We start from the raw sequence: 20,801 nt of genomic DNA on the forward strand, positions 1-20,801 counted from the left end.
GGCGCTCCGAAGGAGGGTGGAGGGGGATTTTCCTGCTTCCGGCTGTCAAGAGAGCTTGGTCAGAGCTCGGTGTAGAGTAACGTAGAGCGGTGACGCCTGGCTCTCGTCGTCCTCTCGTGTTCATTGCCGGCTGCATTCCCGGATACTCGCCGCGAAAGCGCGAGTCGGAGAAAACGAGAGGCGTGTTTCGACACGCGCTTCGATTTGCGAAATTCGTGAGTATATCCCTCCGTCGTGTCTGGTGTCTCTCGTCTGCCGATTTACGCGTCGCCGCTGACAGCGTCATTGCGGCAACGCCAAGCGGCGAATCTACTCCACGGCCCCCACACGTCGCACGAAGGGTAGAGGGTGGTTCTCCACCCCCAAATTATTAGTCACGCACAGCTTTGCTCAGGCGGCTCCGAGTGAATCGCGTCGGCGTCGTTCGCTTGTTGTCACCGACGCGGTTGATGCCCAGCCTCGGGAGAGAAAGAGACTCCGGCGTCGATTTCTCCCTACCATTATCCGCGCCGCGAGAGCAACGCCCAGCGAATTGTTCGCATGTGTTCGAGTGCCCCTGCGCGAAATCCCGATTGAGTTTTCTCGCGAGAATTGTCCCCGTAAAAGGTTTCCGCGGACGCTCGCCTTTGTCCTGCGCCCAAATTGTGCCTGTAGGTCTCGTAAAAAAATTGTAATACTTCCCACATATGCTCGGCAAATATCTCACACTTTTCAATAATTGCACATTTTTAAGAGTGCTAAGATAGAGCAAACATAATATATGATTACATCCAATCTTTCGAAATTTATTGTTAATGAAATTCCAATATGATGTAACCCGGTGCTTTTATTTCCTCCAGATTACATGATTTAAGGGGATTGCCTGGACATTTAAACTGAGTCAGCAGTGTCAAAATGGCTTGGCGTTTCAAAGCGTCCAAATACAAAAATGCAGCGCCGATCGTTCCCAAGCCGGAGGCTTGTATTCGGGATATCTCCGTGGGATCCTATCAAACTTATGGGAATAATATAACAGCATCCGCAGCATTCATGGCATTCAATGTTGATCATAACGGTACACTCTTTATCTGCAATCTTATCTCCTGAACTTTAATTTTTATTCATAAATTATTCTAAAAAAAAACTTCTTATCTTCCAAAGGATCCAGTCTGGCAGTATTACCGCTGGAGGACTGTGGCAGAAAGAGCAAGACTATGCCATTGCTTCATGCACACGCAGATACCGTGACGGATATGGATTTTTCTCCATTTCATGACGGCTTGCTCGCAACTGGGTCTCAGGATTGTCTCGTAAGCATCTTCGTGCTTTATTTTCGGCGAGCATAAGATGAATAAATGTAAAGTACTATTTTCAAACATTTTTCTAGATATTAAATTAATTCTGTTTGTATAAAATTAGGTAAAGTTATGGCATATCCCAGAAAGTGGCTTGGAAGAATCCTTGTGCAATCCAGAATGCACGTTTTCGCACCGTCAACGAAGAGTGGAAGCAGTATGCTGGCATCCTTCTGCCGAACATCTTCTGACCACTGCATCATTCACCAATCTCTCGCTCTGGGATGTTCTCTCGCAACAGGAATTATTTTGTAAATATTTTGCAACTTTATCTACTAACGCTCACTGTTTTACTCTCTCATTTATGAAATTCACGTTGTTGCAGCTAACAATAGCGACCACACCGAAGTAATTCAGTCTGTAAGTTGGAAGGAGGACGGTACTGTTTTAGCGACATGCTGCAAGGACAAACAACTGAGGATTATAGATCCGCGCGCATCGCCGTGTATCGTCAATTCATGCTCGAGCCATCAAAGTATTAAAGATTCCAGAATAGTCTGGCTAAACAGCGACCGAATACTCACCACAGGATTTGATGCAGCAAGACTGCGTCAAGTTTACATTAGGGACTTGAGGCATTTAAATGAGCCAGTGAAAACATTGGAATTAGATTGTAGTACTGGGTAAATATGAGTTGAATTCGATTTTCAACCCACCTGGAAAAACTCGAGATTTATTTAATTAGTAACGCCAAGTATAATTACCAAGATAATTATTTGTATTTATATTTTATAGTATTTTGATGCCGCTTTTCGATTCCGACACAAATATGCTCTTCCTCGCTGGCAAAGGAGACACCACTATTATGTACATGGAAGTCACAGACAGAGATCCTTATCTCGTAGAAGGAATCCGTCACAGCGGTGAGCAAACTAAAGGAGTGTGCCTGGTTCCTAAACGAGCATTAAATGTAATGCAGGCTGAAGTTAACAGGCTGTTACAACTCACCTCCAATATGGTGATTCCTATCATGTATCAGGTCCCACGAAAAGTAAGTTATATTAAATACTGTCTGTATATGTGAATTGCCACATACAACATACATATATCTAAACTTTTTAATAAACATTAAATTTCAGACATACAGAGACTTTCATGCAGACATTTATCCGGACACAGCTGGTCCCGTTGCTCAAAATAATGCAACATCGTGGGTTAAGGGTCATAATGCACCTGTGCCAAAGATATCGTTAGATCCTGCTAAAAGAAACAAAGGCGAAGATCCGATTACTGTGAGTAAACATTTTAATAAATGTGAAAGTTCCAACATCTCTCTTAACGTGGCACACATTTGAAGTAGCTTTGATCGTTAAAAGAAATTTGTTTGCTTATTTGTAAATATCAGTTATATATGATTGCTTTAAATTCAAATCATCAATCACTGCATGCTTTTCATCATCATAATGTTTTCTCGCATTATCATCTCATTTACTCTCTAAAATAATTGGATTTTGAGAATAAATATAGTTTTATAATATCAATTTATTCATGTATTTACTACAATATTTATTTTAATATATATTTTTAAGTAAATTATGTTATACATGTATTCTAAAATTTAAAAAAGTAATCAATTTGATGATGTCACTTATTTTATACAAAACAGTTATTTTGTTTGTAGAAGTATTACACTGTAACTTTATTTAAAAATTGCTTGCTGAATATATACGAACTAGTTTTATATAATAAATGTTTACAATGTACTTTTTATGCAATATAAGTGCTAAATTTTTCAGTGATTTCTGGTACAATATTATGTATTATAAATGTAAGGGATAAATATAATTTAAGAAATAATTTTATTATATAATATTTTATATCTCTATATAGGTATAACTGTTTACAGGAATTCATATTTATTAAATTATTTGATTACTACTAATTATGTATACATTTATTTTGCGCTATTTAGTTTCTTTCTCTATATTCTGTGTATATTTTTTTTCACGTTTCAGATATCCAATATATGTTTTATAATTTATACATTAGCACCATTCAAACTATTATTCCTGGCACGTGTAATATAAGTGGCAATTGATGTTGTAGCTTATTCTACAGTGTAAGTAATAGTACGAAATGTAAAAAACATTTGTATTGTCTATATGGCCATGAGATTAATTTCTTTCTACAAATTCGCTTTCAACAAATTTAATCACAAGATAAGCTTTAATTGGAGCTTATTCGTATCTTTCTTTGTATATTGCTGTCTATTCTGTACAAAAATGCAAGTCACGTGTGTACATATATGTGTAAAAATAATGTGAATGTAGCTAAATTGTTGACTATTATTAAATTATCGCATCGATTGTGCAGAAATGTATATCAAAAGTGCAAAGTATCGGGCAGTGTAGATTGGTTTTGCATGCGGTTTGCGGTCATTAAGGAATTTACCGTACCTCCAGGTACACAAAGGGAACTTAGCGGCGCTCAAAGACAATCAGCGCGAAATTAAAGTAGAACAAACGAACCGGCCACCGAAACCCTTGGTCATTACTGGGCCGAAAGGATTCTCAAAACCGCAGAGCGTAAACGTGAACGTGAACGTGAACGTAAACGAAAATGACAACAATATGGAGAACGATAACGAGAAGATTGAAGATTCGAAAAAGCCATCCGAGGCAGAAGAAGAAAAGATCAAGATACAGAATGGAGGACAAACCGTTCCACCGAAACCTTTGCCGAGAGCATCAAGAACCAACAGTATCTCCGAGGAGGAACCAAAACCAGTGGCGCGTCCTCGTACATCGCCAAATCCCGGATCAGTAGTCACATCAGTGAATCCTAATGCAATCGGCGGATATAAGGTTATAATCAACTTAAAAAAGAAATTAATGTATACATAGAGGCCGGGTATTTGATTTCTGTGACAACGCGTGACACTTTTGCATGCGACCCAGTTTCTTCCTATATAACATTCATATCACATTCCTATATCACATTCATATCATCATTGTCATACCATTACTAACGGTTGATAACAATTTTCAAAAGATAGCTAGAGGCAAATAAAAATTTTCTCATTTGTTTTTTTAATTTTAGCCCCGACTTGGTCCTAAACCATTCCAAGCAAAGTCCAGCAGCCAGGAGTTTTCATTTGACAAGGTCTTCTCTGTACCACTTGCACCGAATAATGACAGCAATACCAATGGTTATCAGAATGAAATTAATAACACTGTAGAGCATAATACAGAGGCGGATAAGTCGCCGACCTTAACACCTAATGAGCGCACAAAAGATACGGAAAATGGCAAGAGCGACTCGAGTTCTATCGAGGAAGACGCTAATTCCAGTGACTCCGGTTACAAGCCGAAGACACCGAGCACTGCGGAAAGACGCAAAGTGTTCGAGACGAAAGTAAAGGACGAATCGCCCGAGAACGAGGATGTTGGGAATTTCGAACGCGGCACGAATAGAAATTCAATCGCCGAAAGGCGGCGCCTTTACGAGAGTCGATCCGTGTCTGTCACCGATGGGAATTTGGCGGAAAAGGCAATGGGCTCGCCGACCATGCTGAGACGAAGAGATTCCTTCAAGGCAAAGAGCGAGGTGATTAAAGAAGACGAAACGAAGAAGAGCATTCCCATGTTGCGACAGCAGAGCATGGATCCTAAATTGGAAAAGGTGGAGCCCGTTGTGACGCCAGCTTCAAAAAGGACGTCGACAGTTTTCGGTAAGGGTTGCGCACAATTTTGAAAGTTGTTTTCTTGATGCGATGTTCAACGCAAATTCCTTGATTGTTATACAGGAAGAGTGTCCAAGTTTCGCCACTTGAAGGGTACTCCGGGACACAAATCTACACACATTGAGAATATACGCAATATCAGTCGCCAAATATCCGGCGAGTGCGATGGCTTTCATGGTATGTTCATCCCAATAAGACTAGATTTGAAGGAGATTTTTAAATGATGAGGAGATTTATAAACATGGCTGCTTTATTTCATAAATTTGTAGCTAATCCCGATCGAGTGGCTGTACCTTTGAGTGGCCCAGGTGGAAAGATAGCAGTATTGGAATTGAAGAAAACTGGAAGACTACCTGATGGAGTTATGCCAGCATTAGTTCACGGCGCGGCTGTAATGGACTTTCAGTGGGATCCGTTCGATAATCAACGACTAGCAGTTGGTAAAGTATAGAAGTTGAAAATTACAACAAAAAAGAAATACGCTATTCCACCCAGATTTGAGAATAATATAATTTATTTGTCCTAGCTTGTGACGATGGAATAATTCGCTTGTGGGAAATACCTGAGTCTGGTCTGGCGGAACCGACAAACGAACCGAAACACATCATAGAAGCCCATACCGACAAGATTTATCTGATCAAATTTCATCCACTGGCGTCAAATGTTCTTGCATCCGCTTCGTACGATATGACCGTCAAAATCTGGGATTTATCGCTCTTGTCATCTACCGATACGGCAATTGCGAAAATCACGTTGACCGGTCATACTGATCAGATATTCAGTTTGGCATGGTCACCGTGCGGTCAGTACCTTGCCAGCGCATGCAAAGACGGTAAACTACGTATCTATAAACCTCGATCGAGCGACGTTCCCGTGAAAGAGGGAAAGGGTCCCGTCGGAACGAGAGGGGCGAGAGTCGTATGGGCGCTCGAAGGCAGATATCTCGTTGTAATGGGCTTTGACAAGTAAGCACAACGAAGAGCCACATGTTTTGTTGACATATAATAAAAAGAAACGTATATGTGGAGAAAGTAATGATCGATATTTATATCTTCCAGAGTTTCTGAAAGACAGATTTACGTATTTAAAGCGGACAATTTGAATACTCCTTTGAACACTGTTGGATTGGACGTCTCGCCTGCCATACTAATGCCATATTATGACGAAGATAGCTCCACGCTTTTCCTGACTGGACGCGTAAGATTCTTTTTTTATACTTTTTTATTCTCAAGCTTAATTACACGAGAAGTTTACCATAATCTTACTCTTCTTTTTGGAACATTATTTTTAGGGTGATTCTACAATATATGCATTTGAAGTAACCGAGGAAGCCCCATATTGCTGTCCATTGAGTCACCATAGATGCAGCAGCTTGCACCAGGGCTTGTCGTTCCTTCCGAAAAATAAATGTGACGTGGCCAGCGTGGAGTTTGCCTCTGCCTTGAGACTAACAAATAACACAATAGAGCCTTTAAGCTTTACCGTGCCCCGTATAAAGGTACATACTATTCGCACAATATATATAGTATGAAATCACTGACGTGAAAGCGCTGATGTGTTCATTCGTTTCAATTAGAGCGAATTATTCCAAGACGATCTCTTTCCCCCAACCAAAGTTATCTGGAAACCGACTTTATCCGCGTCAGAGTGGTTTAACGGTGGCAATAAACAGCCGTCTAGAATGAGTCTTAAACCGCCTGGTATGGATAATTGTAAGTAAAAGATGCTATATTCTTAAAATGGAAGGAAATATCCGTTACATGCGAGTTTTTATTCACAGTAACTGAGAATCAATCCCAAAGTGCAGTTACACTTCCCCAAATTCCAACCAAACCATCACCGACTCCTTTTGGTATCACTACACAACCCTTCAGTAGATTAGGATGGAATCCGGACATTAAGGCAAAACAAGAAGAGGTGAGATGGCAATTAAATTTACGCATTTTGCATGTACCTTATAAATTGATATTGGTGTAAAAATTATTTCTCTTACAAGATATAATCACATATCTGTAACATCAGACTTCATTGAGGGATAAAATCACGATTGGACGGCTGCATGTATAAGCTTCGAATTTGATATGTAGTTTTATAATGACTTGCAACATTGTAAAGTGTGACAAGCTTGACTTATATAATTTAATACAAAAAGCATTATTTGAAAAAATGTCTTGAAACTATCTAGAAAACAATTTTCTTATATGCTATTAAAATTCATATTGTATTTACGGGGTATTCTTGCTTCTCTATGGGATATCATGATATCATGTTTCATATTATGTTTGAGCATATTGTGTGGTATGTGTGCATCAGATCCAGAAAACTATGAGCCATTTTGTGGGAGATGTCATCCAGTGTTCACTAGAACAAGATCACATGGAAGGTGTCGAGGAACACGAATGGGTAGGTTTCATTTGTTGTGTTAAGTTCGGGTTTTTAAGCAGTTATTTATTTACCGCATAGTAGCTTAATAATTTTGCATTCAGTAGCTATACTATATGTGAGTGTACAATATCTTTTGTGCCGCATTATCTTTTTTTGCATTTTAATAAAAATGGCAGTAAGAAGCAATAAGTTTCGAAGTCGCGAAAACATTGTATAAAACGTTTTTTACAAGAAATACGATGATAAATAAAAACTTTTTTATTTTAGGACGAGTGAAAATTGAAGACTTGTGGATAGATGCAAACCGGTAAGGTAAAAATCTAAACGTAATATTGTTCGAGCCGCGTAAATTATTTATAAGTTAGAATTATATATCGCGCGAATGGCAAGAATATCGCAGTGTTACTGTGTATAGAGTGAGAGGCAGTTGTATCTGAGAGAGATATACTTCCAACGATTTTCTTTTGCGGAGGAAGTGAGAGATAAGTACAGTGTTTTATATCAATTTACAACAACTAATACTCATTTTTTCATAAATCTAGCTTAAGATTTTGTAAACGCATTTTTCAATGCATAGAAATAAGAGTTCAGGCCTTGTTAAACCACATTAATTTAAAGTGAAAAGATAAACGAAGTAAATGGCACAAGAGATTTTTAATCTGGCGTAAATCAATACAATATTTGATATAGCGCAGTGTCGATATGATAACACTGTTCTTATAAAACCAAAATGCGTGATTATAGCTCTAGTCCCAGATCATTTTTCTTTAATCGCTGATTTGTTTCACGTATATATTTCTAGCTACAAATAATTCTATAGTATTCTATAGTATGATCACTGTAGAGATTATATTAGAAGTAGGGATATGCTTAATTATTGTCAAGAGAATTGAGAAACTTATAATACGATTTGACAATAGTTTCATCCATCTATTTAATGAATATCAGTTTGGAAGTTTATTGGATGAGTAATTCTTCATAGAGCAAATATACTAGTATATTCATTACGCTTTTCAGTACCGAGTGTGAACGATATCAATTGTGTCAGAGACAATTATTGACGAGTATTTAATTATTCGCTCTAAATATCCTGCATTAGAATGATTAAGTTCCCGTTGTAAACAAGAAAAACAAAATTTGCAATAAGTATGTGCCATTTGTGAAGCGACAGCCAATCTGTCGTTCATAAGAAAAAGAAAAAACAGTATTACGACCAATATTATTAGGTCTTTAAAAGTAATTTATTTCGTGAAGTTGACATTCCTTATTTAACTGCCACACCAGTGCCAGACTTATCTTCGTTTCGGCAATGCCAAGTGTCAATAATGGTCTCAATGTATATGTCAAAATATAATCTATCATCGTATATGTGTGATAATAGAGCAAATGACAGTCTCGTCGCAGAATTGTGGGGCAGAGGTTTTTTACGGTATCCTTGTACGCACATACAAAAAGACATTATACAAAATAACTGATAGATACGACGCGTAAATAAGTAATCGTAAGCCAGTAATTTAATTGTATGGCGAAGTATACTTCAATTTACGTCTTGATCGATGAGCATTGAGCACTCTGCAAGATTCAAACAATATTAATCGAAAAAAAATATGACTGATCTTTTTTACGATCTTTTCTTATCAAAATACTGAATGTAATGCCGATTTATTAAGCGATAATCTTTTCATACGAATATTCAGATCAGAATATTTTATCTCGCTTTTCATAATGGTTTTTACAAACTAGTCGTTATAAAAAAATGATGGTACTATGTCCTCCAAAAACAAGTTTTGTAATTGACGATAGAACTCTAATTTTTCTTTGCGAAAAATTTAATTATGAATATTATATGTATATATAACTTTTTCTTTGTATTTCGGCACGCAAATGCATTTGATCAGCATAGTGCCAAAAATCCATTATCAATAGTATTTTTTGTATCTTGCACATTTTAGACCTGTAAGATGTCCCGAAACATTCGAAAGTATTAAGAAATTTTCTATACGTGTCAAAGGTAAAGAATAAGACGAAATTTGATTTGTCGCTGCCATTTATGTCTTGTCCGTACTACTGACTTTATATTGCATTATATTGAAAGGAGGTGTGATAGTGTTGCATATCTTAATGTAATTTTTTTTTTATTCGATTATTCGTATATGTTATATATTGCACACAATTACAATCCAGATTTGTAACCGTTTTGCAGTTTTCAAGCAAGCTCTATCCGTTTACGACCAGATCATGAATAATAAAGCGCGATCTTTTACAGCACGAGATTTGAGATGAAGATGCATAATAAAAAAAAATATATACGAGACTGAACGTTTCATGACACTCGAGATCTCGTGCTCTGTAAATCATTGCTGTCTAAATAATTTTATCATATAGTAATGTACCTTTATATCTCAATCTTATAACGTTCATGTATTTCAGCTATAAAACCTTTTTATCAAAAATTCTAATCACGTTTGATTCCTAAGTATCCTCCATCTAATAAGGATAATCGTATAAGTATTGTTTCTTAAATATATGTAAAATGAAAGATTTTTTAATATATTAGAATCTTACCATAACTATATTACTATGATTCAATTAGTTCAGAAAGCATGTGGAATGTTTTTATTGTGAATAAGTAACTTTTTTATAATAACTTTATATAATGATCTATGTGTATATATGCACTTTTATAATATTCCGCCAGCAATAATTTTTTTTGTCATTTTTTTACGTAATATGCAAAGATACAATAAAAATAAATACATAGTATTAAATAAATCATCTAGTACATCCAACGCGATCTCTGGGGATCAATCTGAGTTCCGCACCGTGTTTAAGAAATACATTTCCTGAAAGCATAGATTGTACGATCGATACTCGTATATTTAAAATAAAAATATTGCAATATATGCAATATAATTATAAGATTTACCTGCAGTTTGTTGAGGATTAATTCCTATGCCATCGTCTGTAATTATCGCCGACGTAGCTGGTGGCACTCTAAATTCCTCAGCAGCAAATTTTAACACGGCAGTAAATGGAGTATTTTCCGGTACACTAAGTCTGCAATTAATAAAATAATACATGTGTTTCTTATTTCAAAGGAAGCTGGCAAAATTGTATAAGAGAAATATCGCCGTATAAAAGTGAATACATATTTCTCATAATGGTTTTTAGATTTTTTAGACTTTTAAATATCTTTTTAATATAGGATTGGTAATTATTTCGTTAACAAAACAGATTTACATACGATAAAAAATTTTTATTCTTTTTCTTTGTTTGCAAAAATCACATTACAGAACGATACAAAGTATAATTTATATTATAGAACATATCAAATCTGGAAAATCAATTCAAGATATCCGCTTCAACGTTACTCCATATCTCACTGTCCGGTTGAGTTTTAACAGTGGACATTCTATTGTATACTTGCTCGCGAATCACGCGAGGACCGTTAAATAAAATTTTCACTATCTGACAGAGATGTTTGTACTCGAATTTAAAATCTGAGCACCACTTCCCATCTACAAGATACATGTTTCGGCCAAAGTAGAACATCGCGTCAAGGAAATCTACATAAAGCCGGGTGCTGTCCTGAAGTAATCTCAAAAGTGGTTTCTTTTCAGTATCTGCTAAAGCTACGCATATCTCAGGATCGTAGTCAGTTAGTTTCGTGGTGAAAGCTTGTACAACTAATTTCTTAATTGCGTCATCGTGCGACTCAACCGTTAAGTGTACCAATCTCGAAACGTGACCGTCATTGAACATCTTATCTATGCATTCCGCTACTTCATCCTCATCGCCATTAGCTATCGCCATTTGCCATGTCATAATTAATGCCTCGTCTTCCATACAAGACAACGGTACTCCTAACTCTCCTAAACATTCTATAACTATGTTTGTGGCCATGGAGCTGCCTATCGTTTCGTTCAGGAAAGCATTTAATCTGTCCTGCCCAAGATGTTGGGTGTACAGTTTTAGATACTCGTCTACTATCTCTGTGGAAATAAGACTGTCCTTCAAATAACATTCTAACAATTTGTCGCAAGCTTTTTCCAGATCGGAGCACGTAACGTCCCGATTCTGTGGAAACAACTTTCGCTCTAGCTTCTGACGTAAGCAGTTCTCAAAAGGCAACTTTTTGTCCTCGGCCTGCACCTTGGCAACGGTGAGCTCGACGAAGTGAGCACAGTTGAAAGCTTGCGTCGCATTTTCTACAGTAATTTGTTCGCTAACAGTTGGGCTCTGCAGCAGCGCGAGGAACGCGTCGATGGTCTTAAAAATGTCAGAGCTGGCGGCCTGCATTGTTATTCTACGACTAAGACACCGTTTTTATTTTAAGCAGCCACTTACACTTTGTATGGCAGATTAGGATCGGACGTGAGAGTTATTTTGAACGTGACTTTGGTCCTGTAACACATTAAATTTTGCATCAATATTGTAGAACATTGTACTCGAACTGACAAAACATATGGTTTTATCGTACCCACATTTTTTGTTGTATAAGTACTCAATCTTACGTCTACTGTAATGTTATCAAATTTTTGTAAAAAATACGTACGCCATAATCGCTTACACGTGGACTCAATACTGTATAAAATGTGATACACGATAACAGTCGTTCCAAATTGCGGCAAATTTGACTGTTATGTCCAGGTCCAGACCACCAGACTCCAGCAAGACTTGCGACCTAACCTCTATTTAACGTAAAGAGAAAAAATACAACGCCTCTGGTGGCAACAACTACACATCAATGTACGTGTACTATAATTTTAACATTACCGACAAGTTAATAACATAATTATCTCAAAATATAAAACACTTTTGTTCAATTTCTTTGTATATATATTTTTGTATATAGGAAATAAAAGATGTGTGGTTATATTCTCTTGACATTTTACTTATCTGTTTTTAAGAATTTAAATTTTTATAGCTTGTACTTTTAATTATAATTGTTAGAATTTTGATCATGATTAGTAATACATACTTTCTACGTGATTGTTTTCCTGATAGTCTGTTGATTTTTGAGAATGCAATTTCTTAAACTTCGACAAAAATTTTAGAATTTTTAATATGCACGCGCTGCATGTATCGAAAAATTGAAACTTAAAAGCTTATAAAGTAAAAATATATATAATGATAAACGAGGTAGAAAATAGAATAAGTTTTATTTTTAAACTATATATTTTAAACAGATTCAATAGACGTTCTCTCGTAGAAATGTGGTGCCGCGTCCAATAACATTTCTGGCTGAATGACAGTCAGGTCCTTCATGTAAGTTTTATTCGTTTGCAAAATTTCGCAAAATAGTAACCTGAAATAAAGTAATATCAAATGAAATAGATGAAACTTCTAAGTCGTAGAATAATCTAATAGAATTTCTGCCATACCATTGCGGCTGCTGTAGAGTATATAAACAACTATTTGGGTGAATGTACAAATCCTTGTTGCCTCGAACCGTTCTATACATGCCTGTGTAATGCAGATATGCCGCTTTAGGAAAGAGACCAGCGGCCAAACACTTGAGAATTTGTTGAACACTCCCTGAAAGATCCAAAATAATCCATTTTTTTTAAAACTAGAATTTAAGACAAAGATATAATTGCATTTTTAATTAAATTTTTAGATCAGATTTTTACCATTGCAGGATACTAATGGAATGTCTAAGCGCTTCAGTATTTTATGCATTTGCACGCGAATTTCCGTAGCTCTCCGCAAAGCTTTCTGATTAAGGAAATGCTTCTGGCACCAGGCGGGCGTTTTATTCTGTTCATAAGCTGTGTAGACGTTCAGCAAGGTGAGAAGATCTCCCTCTTCCACTTCGAATTTGCGACGTGCTATTCTCGCTTTTAAAGCCGCTTGCCCTCCACCGGGTTGCACAAAAACGTTCTGAACTTGTAGCATGGCGAGTATTGTCGTGATTTCCTCGGAACATCCCATCTCACCTATCGATAAAAAAAACTTATGAATTTATTGCCACAATTATGATTTTGTATCATTAACATTATCTGTTCTCATTACCAGATGCGATTAAGGATTTCGCCAGCACCGGCTCCAAAGGCATCTCCGCCATCGTTAAACCCAACGGTGTCGTTAAATCTCCATTACTGTCGATCGCACCTAACGCATAAAGTAATTCCAATCCCGTGACTAGATTCTTGCTGGGCGGCGCTGATGGAAAATTGAATCGCAACACATTATCGATGCCAAGGGCCTTCAGTTGCAGTATCGCCGGCGCCAAATCTGACCGCTGCATTTCCGGTGGGGTAGCCTCGAACAATTCAGCGTAAGCCTCTTCTGTGTACAGTCTATTATAAGATTACAAAATATTTTATCAGTTCGCGCGATAATTTCTATATTCAGAATTAATATAGAAAACAATACATCGCTACCTATATCTCTAAAATTATTGAAACGTATAATTAATCTCTTGCTTCGTTTACCTAATTGCTTTTCCGGTACGCACGCGACCTGCGCGGCCGGCTCGTTGGTTGGCGGAAGCTTTTGATACGGGGACGATAACGAGGCTGTTCGTCTGCGTTTCCGCTTCGAACCAAGGTATCTTGACGAAACCGCAATCGATTACTGCACATTAGAAGGTACCGGTTATATATTGTTGTCGAGTTAATTGAGAAGAATAAAAAGCGCACTAATATACCGTGACTAATATACCGTAAACGATATTTGGAATAGTAATAGACGTTTCCGCGATGTTGGTCGCTACGATAACTTTGCGAGTGTCTTTAGCAGCCCTCCAGAACACCTTAAGCTGCTCCGCGTTCGGAAGCGATCCGTACATCGGCAATGGAAGCAGCTTCTCTGGAAATAAATTATTCAACTTAATAAAGTGTTAAATTTTTCACCAAATATTAAATGTATTAAAGTTTTCTTCCTCAATTATCATGTGGATCAATTTTAAGTTTTCAAATTCCTTATCGCCTTTATAATGAACAATGGGAACGATTGAAACAACAGAGAATTAATTTAAAATGCATATTATTGAAAAAAATAAGTCTTACTCACGTTTGTCGTCTTTTATAAGCTTCGCGTGTTCCGATAAGAGAGAGACTGCTTGATCGACTTCGTCGAGTCCTGTGAGGAACGCCAGGATATCACCCGATTCTTCCGTCTCATGTATTTTTAGAACGGTGTCTACTACGCCATTGACATAATTCGCCACCGGCTCTGCAACGCGTTACAACCTTAATTAAACGGTCAAAAGTTATAACTTCAGTCACGGATGTGGTTCTGTGCACGGATGTGGCGTATACCTTTTAGAAAGAATACATCCACCGGATACAATCGCCCCTCGACGCTCATGATAACGGCGCTATCTTTACTCGAGTCCTTCGTCGTATTTACGTTAAAGAAATCTCGCAGCTCCTCTGCGTCAACCGTCGCCGACGATACGATAATTCTCAGACTCTTCCGTTTCTGCAACATTCGTCAGATAATGTCAATTTATCGTGTGCCGCGCGAGGAAAGCTATACGTTTGCCGATAAACACATCAATGAATTTACCCTGATTATTTTTTTCAGCAGTCCCATTATGATATCAGTCAAGAGCGTTCTCTCGTGCACTTCGTCCAGGATAATGACCGAGTAGCTTGTTAATAAGGGATCGCTCATTAATTCCCGTAGAAGAATACCCTCTGTCATATACTGCAAAAGCAATTTACATTAGCTTCGTAACGAAGTAGTACGCACATATAGATAAGTATATTTTATTATAAAAAATACATTAGAAAAACGCTGATATTTCCAATATTTATCATGATATAACAAAAAAGCGCAATATATAATGATGCCGTTAAATTGGAATTATTTCGTAAAACGCGTTTGTATTACATTTATCTTGCGTTCACGTCGTGTCGTACCTTAATCTTAGTCGTTTCATCGGTGTAATCATCGAAGCGTATACAATAACCCACGGTAGTTCCTAGAATGCAATTGCGTTCGTCGGCCACGCGATTCGCCAGCGAGGTGGCGGCGACTCTCCTAGGCTCCGTGATACCGATCTTTTTTCCATCCGCACACCATCCTGCTTCGAGAAGATACTGAAAAGTGAAAGATATGATTTATAATACGATATTAATTCGCTTCAAGACATACTAAATTTTATTCTGAACTCTATGTTACAACATAAAAAATTCAGTTCAGTGACAAGTATCCACAATATACATGTACGTATTATCATGCGCAAAAAGAATATTTATTTGTTAATAAATTAATATTATCTATTAACATGTGTGTGAATAAATTAATATTTATTATTATTAGATAACGTGTACGGGAAACATTCATTTGTATAATTCTGAAAAATATTGTTACACTGTAGGATTTATTTTTTTCGAGTGAAGCGATACAGGTGAATAAGTATCTCAGAAATAAATCATTTTTATAAAAATATTTTATTACACATTTTCGTTATAAAAATAATACAAGGCTACGGCGATATAAAGTTTAATGAACGCAACTATTGGCATTGATCGCATGTTATCTAAAGCATTAGGAGGCTTACGGTTTTTCATCTTACGTGAACATAATAGGTTTTTGTAATATGTTCGTTATGTTCGTGTTGCAGTCAGGTAACATTCTTGGCACTGGATTAGATAAAATGTCTAACTGCAGTCAATAACTGACCCACTTCGACGTGTAGATATAACGCAAGTTGTCTTGTGTCGCAGCGATAAGGAAAAAAAAATCATTGGAACGCGTCGCGTATAACTATTTTACGGATTTCGACTTTTAAAATATTTTTCATACTATTTTGTCAAGACAAAATTATATATCTAAAAGCTATATTATTTAAGATTTAAGAATACAAGCAACTTGTAATAATATAATATTTTTTATATATTACATATACTTATATAAAAAAGTTCAAGTTTAAATATACATAAAAAATTTATCTTAATTATAAATATAAAATATATATTTATATATACATATATATAAAATATATTTTTATAACATGTATTGTATCATGCTTTTATGTATATGTTTTGTATGTATATCTATATATACATATTTTTATCATGTATTTTATTAATAATGTAACATCAATAACACGAGATATACGTTACTCTTTTTTACGTCCATTATTACATATCGAACAATTCAAATAAAAAATGATAATTTGCGATATGACATTTTAAAATAATTTCTAATTTACTGTATTACATTTTAATTTTTATTTTCAATTAAAATTCATGTAATAATATATGATCATTAATATAATAATCATCGTCTAAAAATCTAAAAAAATATATATTTAAAATCGTCAAAAAAAATAAGTTCTTCTACCGAGCATACATTATTACACAATAATATACGTAAAAATATGTGCTAATGGGAAACATATAACGTTAAGAAGAAACCGACTGTTATGGATAAGTAAGCGTGTACGAGGAGTACCGCAGGCTCTCGTTCACCGATAATATTTTCTCGTAAGTGTACGTGTAGTGAAGCTCGCTGATAAGAATAAGCAGAAACAAAACTGTAGGTAGCTGCCACCATGCGAATCTGACGTATTCCCAAATGCGATCCAAAAATATTGCCAAAAGCATATAGTCCATCATCGCGTGAAAGTTGAAGATCTTCCACGCGAGAGCGACGGTCCAGAAAGAGGAACTTCTGAAGACGACGGTCTGCCTATCGTTGAGATCCTTTCGGCTGATCATCGAAGAGACGTCAGACTCCAGGAGGTCCTGGTACACGGATATGTACCGGTTCCAAGCGATGCTCGTCAGGCAAAAGTGGAGGCCCACCATTAGAATGTTGTACAGAGGCGATCTCCAGAACGAGGTAGAAGAAACGGTACTGTGGGGTGACGGTGACGACGATGATATTGTCCGAATGGGCAGTCGCTCGTAACCACCGCGGTGATTAGAGTTGCGCTTCAGGAAAATGAATACCGCGACCGTGAGAGCGATGCAGCCGAGACCGTCGCAGACGCCATCCACGAGATAACCGATAGAGCCAACGTCCGATCTCTCGCCCTTGACGTTGAGCCTCGTCCTGGCCACGTGGCCGTCCAGATTATCCAGCCAGGCTCTGACTTGGAACAAGGCGACGCCCACTCGTCTGTGAAACAGGGAACTCCGTGTGACGTACCGGGCACCGATCACGGCCACAACTACGTGAGAAAAACTGATGGCGTTTGGCGTCAGCCACGTCCAGGTACGACTGATGCCCAGCAAATAATCCGTCAGGGATGCCAGGGGACTCAGGATGTAGTGATTAGGGTGGTCCAACGTCATGGCCTTCACCGTCACCGTGCAAATCGGATTCAGGTCGCACAAAATTGGCGAATGATACGGCGAAGCTCGCGAGTCGTTCGTGGACGGACGCACATCGTAGTCCTGCACTCGGAAATAGAGTAGCAAATCCATTCCGACGAAGTACAGCAGGAATAAAAATGCCAGACATGTCTTACTGATGAACGCCGACGAGTACATCTTCCAAGATCCAAAGTCTAATCGTTTCACTCTTCGTCGTTTAGTTTTTCCCTTTGTAATACCGTCCTTTTGTTTATTTGTCTAAGTCAGTTGTTATAATTATTTGTTTAACCAATGTCTTATTATTGTCTAATATCTCTCATCTAATTAAAAAAGGCTCGCACACACTCCGTCGCGGGAGTCGATTATTATTTGTATTAGTCAAGCGTTACCGGCGTGCTATAAATTCAATGTATGTCACATATTTACGTGTCACAAAAACTTTGTCAAGGCATATGTTTTTATGTCGCGTCGCCTCGTTGATCAACCTCGTTGATCGACCTCGATGATGACTATTGACATTCTTTTCAGTGTGGCCCTTTTCATCCTTTCTCTTCTCCAAAGTTCAAGTACGCGATTCGATTTTCTTCAACCGCTACTAACTTTCCACGCGACAAAACGTTAGAGTAGCTTTAGGAAAACTGCCTTTTTCATCGTACCGACCGCGCACTTTTGTAATAACTGGTAACGCCTTGTAACACAAATTACGTCGTTGATTTGTCGTCAAAACTGGATACACACACTTCTGCCGCGGGGGATACAGAGAAAAATCCCACTCCGCTCTACCGTGTCGTTGACGCGCGTATTCTGAAATATTTTGTAATACGTTGCACCTCAAGCCAAAACTGGGCTATTATCGGCTCGTCGCCTATCTTCCTTGTATCAGATTAAGACCCCATGTTATTTTCGGTCTATTTCCGATAGGAGCGAGACGACCGGACACGCACACGTATCCCGCCGGTCTTCCTTTCCCCGCGCGAACGCCGATCGACGAAGTCGCGGGTCACACTAACGGCGGAGACAGGTGGCCCGTCGCGTTTTACCTTCACCGATCACAGGTTTCACTCCGTTGAATAATATAGGTCAATATCGGAGCTTGATCCGCGATTATCTCCAGTCCGATGGAGCTCGCGCGCCTTCCGGACGTTGACACGGATCGTGTTAGACTGTAATGCTCATAGGGAAGCCGGGCATATATATTGCCCGGCGATAAAACAAACACGATAATAATGAGAGAGAAGAAGCGTCTTTCCTCGCGCTTTCTTACTTCCTTACGACTCCCTGAAGAGCATTTTCCTACAGCCAAATGTTGGAACTTTCTCACGTTTATAGTCAAATTCTAGTAGACCGTACTCTCCTGCGCAGAATTCTATTTATATCTGCCTGCGCGGTGTTGAATTTCGTTAGTCAGCAGATGTGAAGGTCGAATATGTAATGGAAAATGCTAGTATCAATGTTTGCCATATTAAGAAACTGAATGCAAGCCCCGAGAAGAAAATAAGAATTTTTATTTCCACGACGCGGCGCGTGAATAATTCATGAGAATAAAAACTGGTTTTTCCGCGCTCAAAGTCAATGCAGTAGGTGTTGTACGCTCTTCAATATATTACATATTCTTGCATATTACGTATTCGATGCAAATCGTCCTGTCGTTAAATAATCTCCAACAGTACGTGCTGTCTAGACTTAAGTATTTTTAGCATACTCATTATATTTGATTGCAATTAGCACGCATACAGAACATAACTATAATGTCGAGTATCTAGGATGTGTCAGTATTTGAGATATGCTATTGAGCAACTGGAGAGTTTCTCAGTATCTTTTTGTACATTTCTTGGAAATACAGATAACTGAAAAATAATTTTATAATATAAATAAAGGAATTATTATCTCTTGCCGCTATCTCTTGTGACAAGATATTAAGCCTTCTAACTTACATTAACTCATGTTGTTACCAAACATTGGCACCGGCGATTATTGACTACGTTACACAGTGGATTATAATCTCATTTTATAACTACCGTATACTATCCGATCCAAAACCTTTCTTTTTCTTATCATAATGATTATTTAAATAAAGGCCTATTTTATACTCCAAACATATAAATCACGAGATAAATCAATTTCCTTTGATATATATGTAATATAATAGAAATTGTAGTTTAAGTATCAAAAGAAGCTCCTATTTAAATGATCATTATGATTAAAACTAGAAAAATTTTGGATTGGATAGTATACAGTAATTATTAAACCAGATTATAAGCCGCTGTGTAAGCGTAGTCATTGATATCCATAGTCATAGAAATTAAGACATTTATGCGGATGTAATGAAAATGTAATACAAGTGCTCTATAGGCTCCCCATCATCTTTAACCAATGTGGTATGCATTCAAATCTTACCTGAGGAACTTGTGTACTTTTGCCACAACCTGTTTCACCCACCAAAACCAAAGTCTGGTACTTCTCCAACAAATAAATAATATGATCCTTGTTTTTGAATATAGGCAGTCGTTGACGCTGCATGTCGAGCGCGAGTGAATGATGTGCATTGTAAACAAATTGTGTAGACGAGTGGGCATCAATATCTGGCTTATCCTCCTGCCACATGCTATCTCCTAATTAATAAAGTTACTCGATTAGTGACTGACATCTCACAGCTTTTGAATTGCAAATAAAGTGGGACTTTCATGCATCTTTTAAAAATTAAACCGTACAGGTTGGACCGAGTTCGAATTGCAAACTGCCTGTCGTCCGAAATGGCAATTAGATAGTTGTTATTCATTAACGTATCTCAATAATTCACAGTATAAAAGCTGAAGCAGCTTGTGTGATTTAAAAAATCGCAATAAATATACGATTGAAAAACATAACCTTACCCGGCTTGGAGAAAAGCGGCCGAAACATCTTTGGAAGAGTTTAAAACAACTTTGACACAAGAGGAAGTTATATTTACACGTATTACTTAAATGGGAGAATATAAATTGTATGAATAAAATGGAAAAATAAATGCAATTGCATATATCAGCAGGACAGAAGCTTTATGTATACAAACAACAGCAACAGTTCTATAGCACTTGCACGGTTGCACGGTAGATGGGGCTCTTGCCATCGTCAATTTACACGTGC

At 37.5% G+C, this 20,801-nt stretch overlaps 4 protein-coding genes across 8 annotated transcripts; 1 reads left to right on the forward strand and 3 right to left on the reverse strand.

Annotated features, from left to right (window-relative positions):
• The first annotated feature begins 57 nt into the window (after positions 1 to 57).
• On the forward strand, positions 58 to 9,860 carry Pod1 (coronin pod1). Of its 4 annotated transcripts, none has more exons than XM_071714804.1 (18): positions 58 to 215; positions 840 to 1,054; positions 1,141 to 1,289; positions 1,399 to 1,585; positions 1,660 to 1,957; positions 2,070 to 2,325; positions 2,414 to 2,566; positions 3,737 to 4,138; positions 4,374 to 5,004; positions 5,080 to 5,193; positions 5,286 to 5,456; positions 5,543 to 5,981; positions 6,075 to 6,213; positions 6,308 to 6,514; positions 6,593 to 6,728; positions 6,797 to 6,933; positions 7,330 to 7,419; positions 7,669 to 9,860. In XM_071714804.1, exons 2-18 carry the CDS (start codon positions 895 to 897, stop codon positions 7,675 to 7,677), a joined length of 3,678 nt encoding a protein of 1,225 aa, XP_071570905.1. In that variant the 5' UTR covers positions 58 to 215; positions 840 to 894; the 3' UTR covers positions 7,678 to 9,860. The 4 variants fall into 4 exon arrangements, with proteins under 4 accessions (XP_071570905.1, XP_071570921.1, XP_071570930.1 ...); XM_071714813.1 differs by lacking the exon at positions 58 to 215 and adding an exon at positions 284 to 650; XM_071714820.1 differs by lacking the exon at positions 7,330 to 7,419.
• Positions 9,861 to 10,002: 142 nt separating this feature from the next.
• On the reverse strand, positions 10,003 to 12,109 carry Ufm1 (Ubiquitin-fold modifier 1). 2 transcript variants are annotated; one of them, XM_071715178.1, is made up of 4 exons: positions 11,957 to 12,108; positions 11,749 to 11,805; positions 10,328 to 10,458; positions 10,003 to 10,244 (listed from the first exon to the last, which is right to left on the reverse strand). In XM_071715178.1, the coding sequence occupies exons 1-4, from the start codon at positions 11,959 to 11,961 to the stop codon at positions 10,174 to 10,176; spliced, it is 264 nt and encodes an 87-aa protein (XP_071571279.1). In that variant the 5' UTR covers positions 11,962 to 12,108; the 3' UTR covers positions 10,003 to 10,173. The 2 variants fall into 2 exon arrangements, with proteins under 2 accessions (XP_071571279.1, XP_071571276.1); XM_071715175.1 differs by lacking the exons at positions 10,003 to 10,244; positions 10,328 to 10,458 and having other exon boundaries at positions 10,637 to 11,805; positions 11,957 to 12,109.
• A 437-nt stretch (positions 12,110 to 12,546) lies between these two features.
• On the reverse strand, positions 12,547 to 20,730 carry LOC139777517 (probable ATP-dependent RNA helicase DHX35). The gene is made up of 12 exons (XM_071714998.1): positions 20,552 to 20,730; positions 20,076 to 20,290; positions 15,273 to 15,452; positions 14,917 to 15,057; positions 14,667 to 14,829; positions 14,419 to 14,580; positions 14,068 to 14,214; positions 13,839 to 13,980; positions 13,417 to 13,703; positions 13,035 to 13,340; positions 12,786 to 12,939; positions 12,547 to 12,709 (listed from the first exon to the last, which is right to left on the reverse strand). Exons 1-12 carry the CDS (start codon positions 20,577 to 20,579, stop codon positions 12,583 to 12,585), a joined length of 2,052 nt encoding a protein of 683 aa, XP_071571099.1. The 5' UTR covers positions 20,580 to 20,730; the 3' UTR covers positions 12,547 to 12,582.
• LOC139777612 (ceramide phosphoethanolamine synthase-like) lies at positions 15,788 to 18,921 on the reverse strand. Its single transcript, XM_071715168.1, has one exon. The coding sequence runs from the start codon at positions 17,853 to 17,855 to the stop codon at positions 16,782 to 16,784; it is 1,074 nt and encodes a 357-aa protein (XP_071571269.1). The 5' UTR covers positions 17,856 to 18,921; the 3' UTR covers positions 15,788 to 16,781.
• Positions 20,731 to 20,801: the final 71 nt, after the last annotated feature.

This window comes from Temnothorax nylanderi, unplaced genomic scaffold, assembly GCF_030848795.1.
Source record: "Temnothorax nylanderi isolate EJ_2023f unplaced genomic scaffold, tnyl_v1.0 TNYL_tig0006_pilon, whole genome shotgun sequence".
Lineage (NCBI taxonomy): Eukaryota > Metazoa > Arthropoda > Insecta > Hymenoptera > Formicidae > Temnothorax > Temnothorax nylanderi.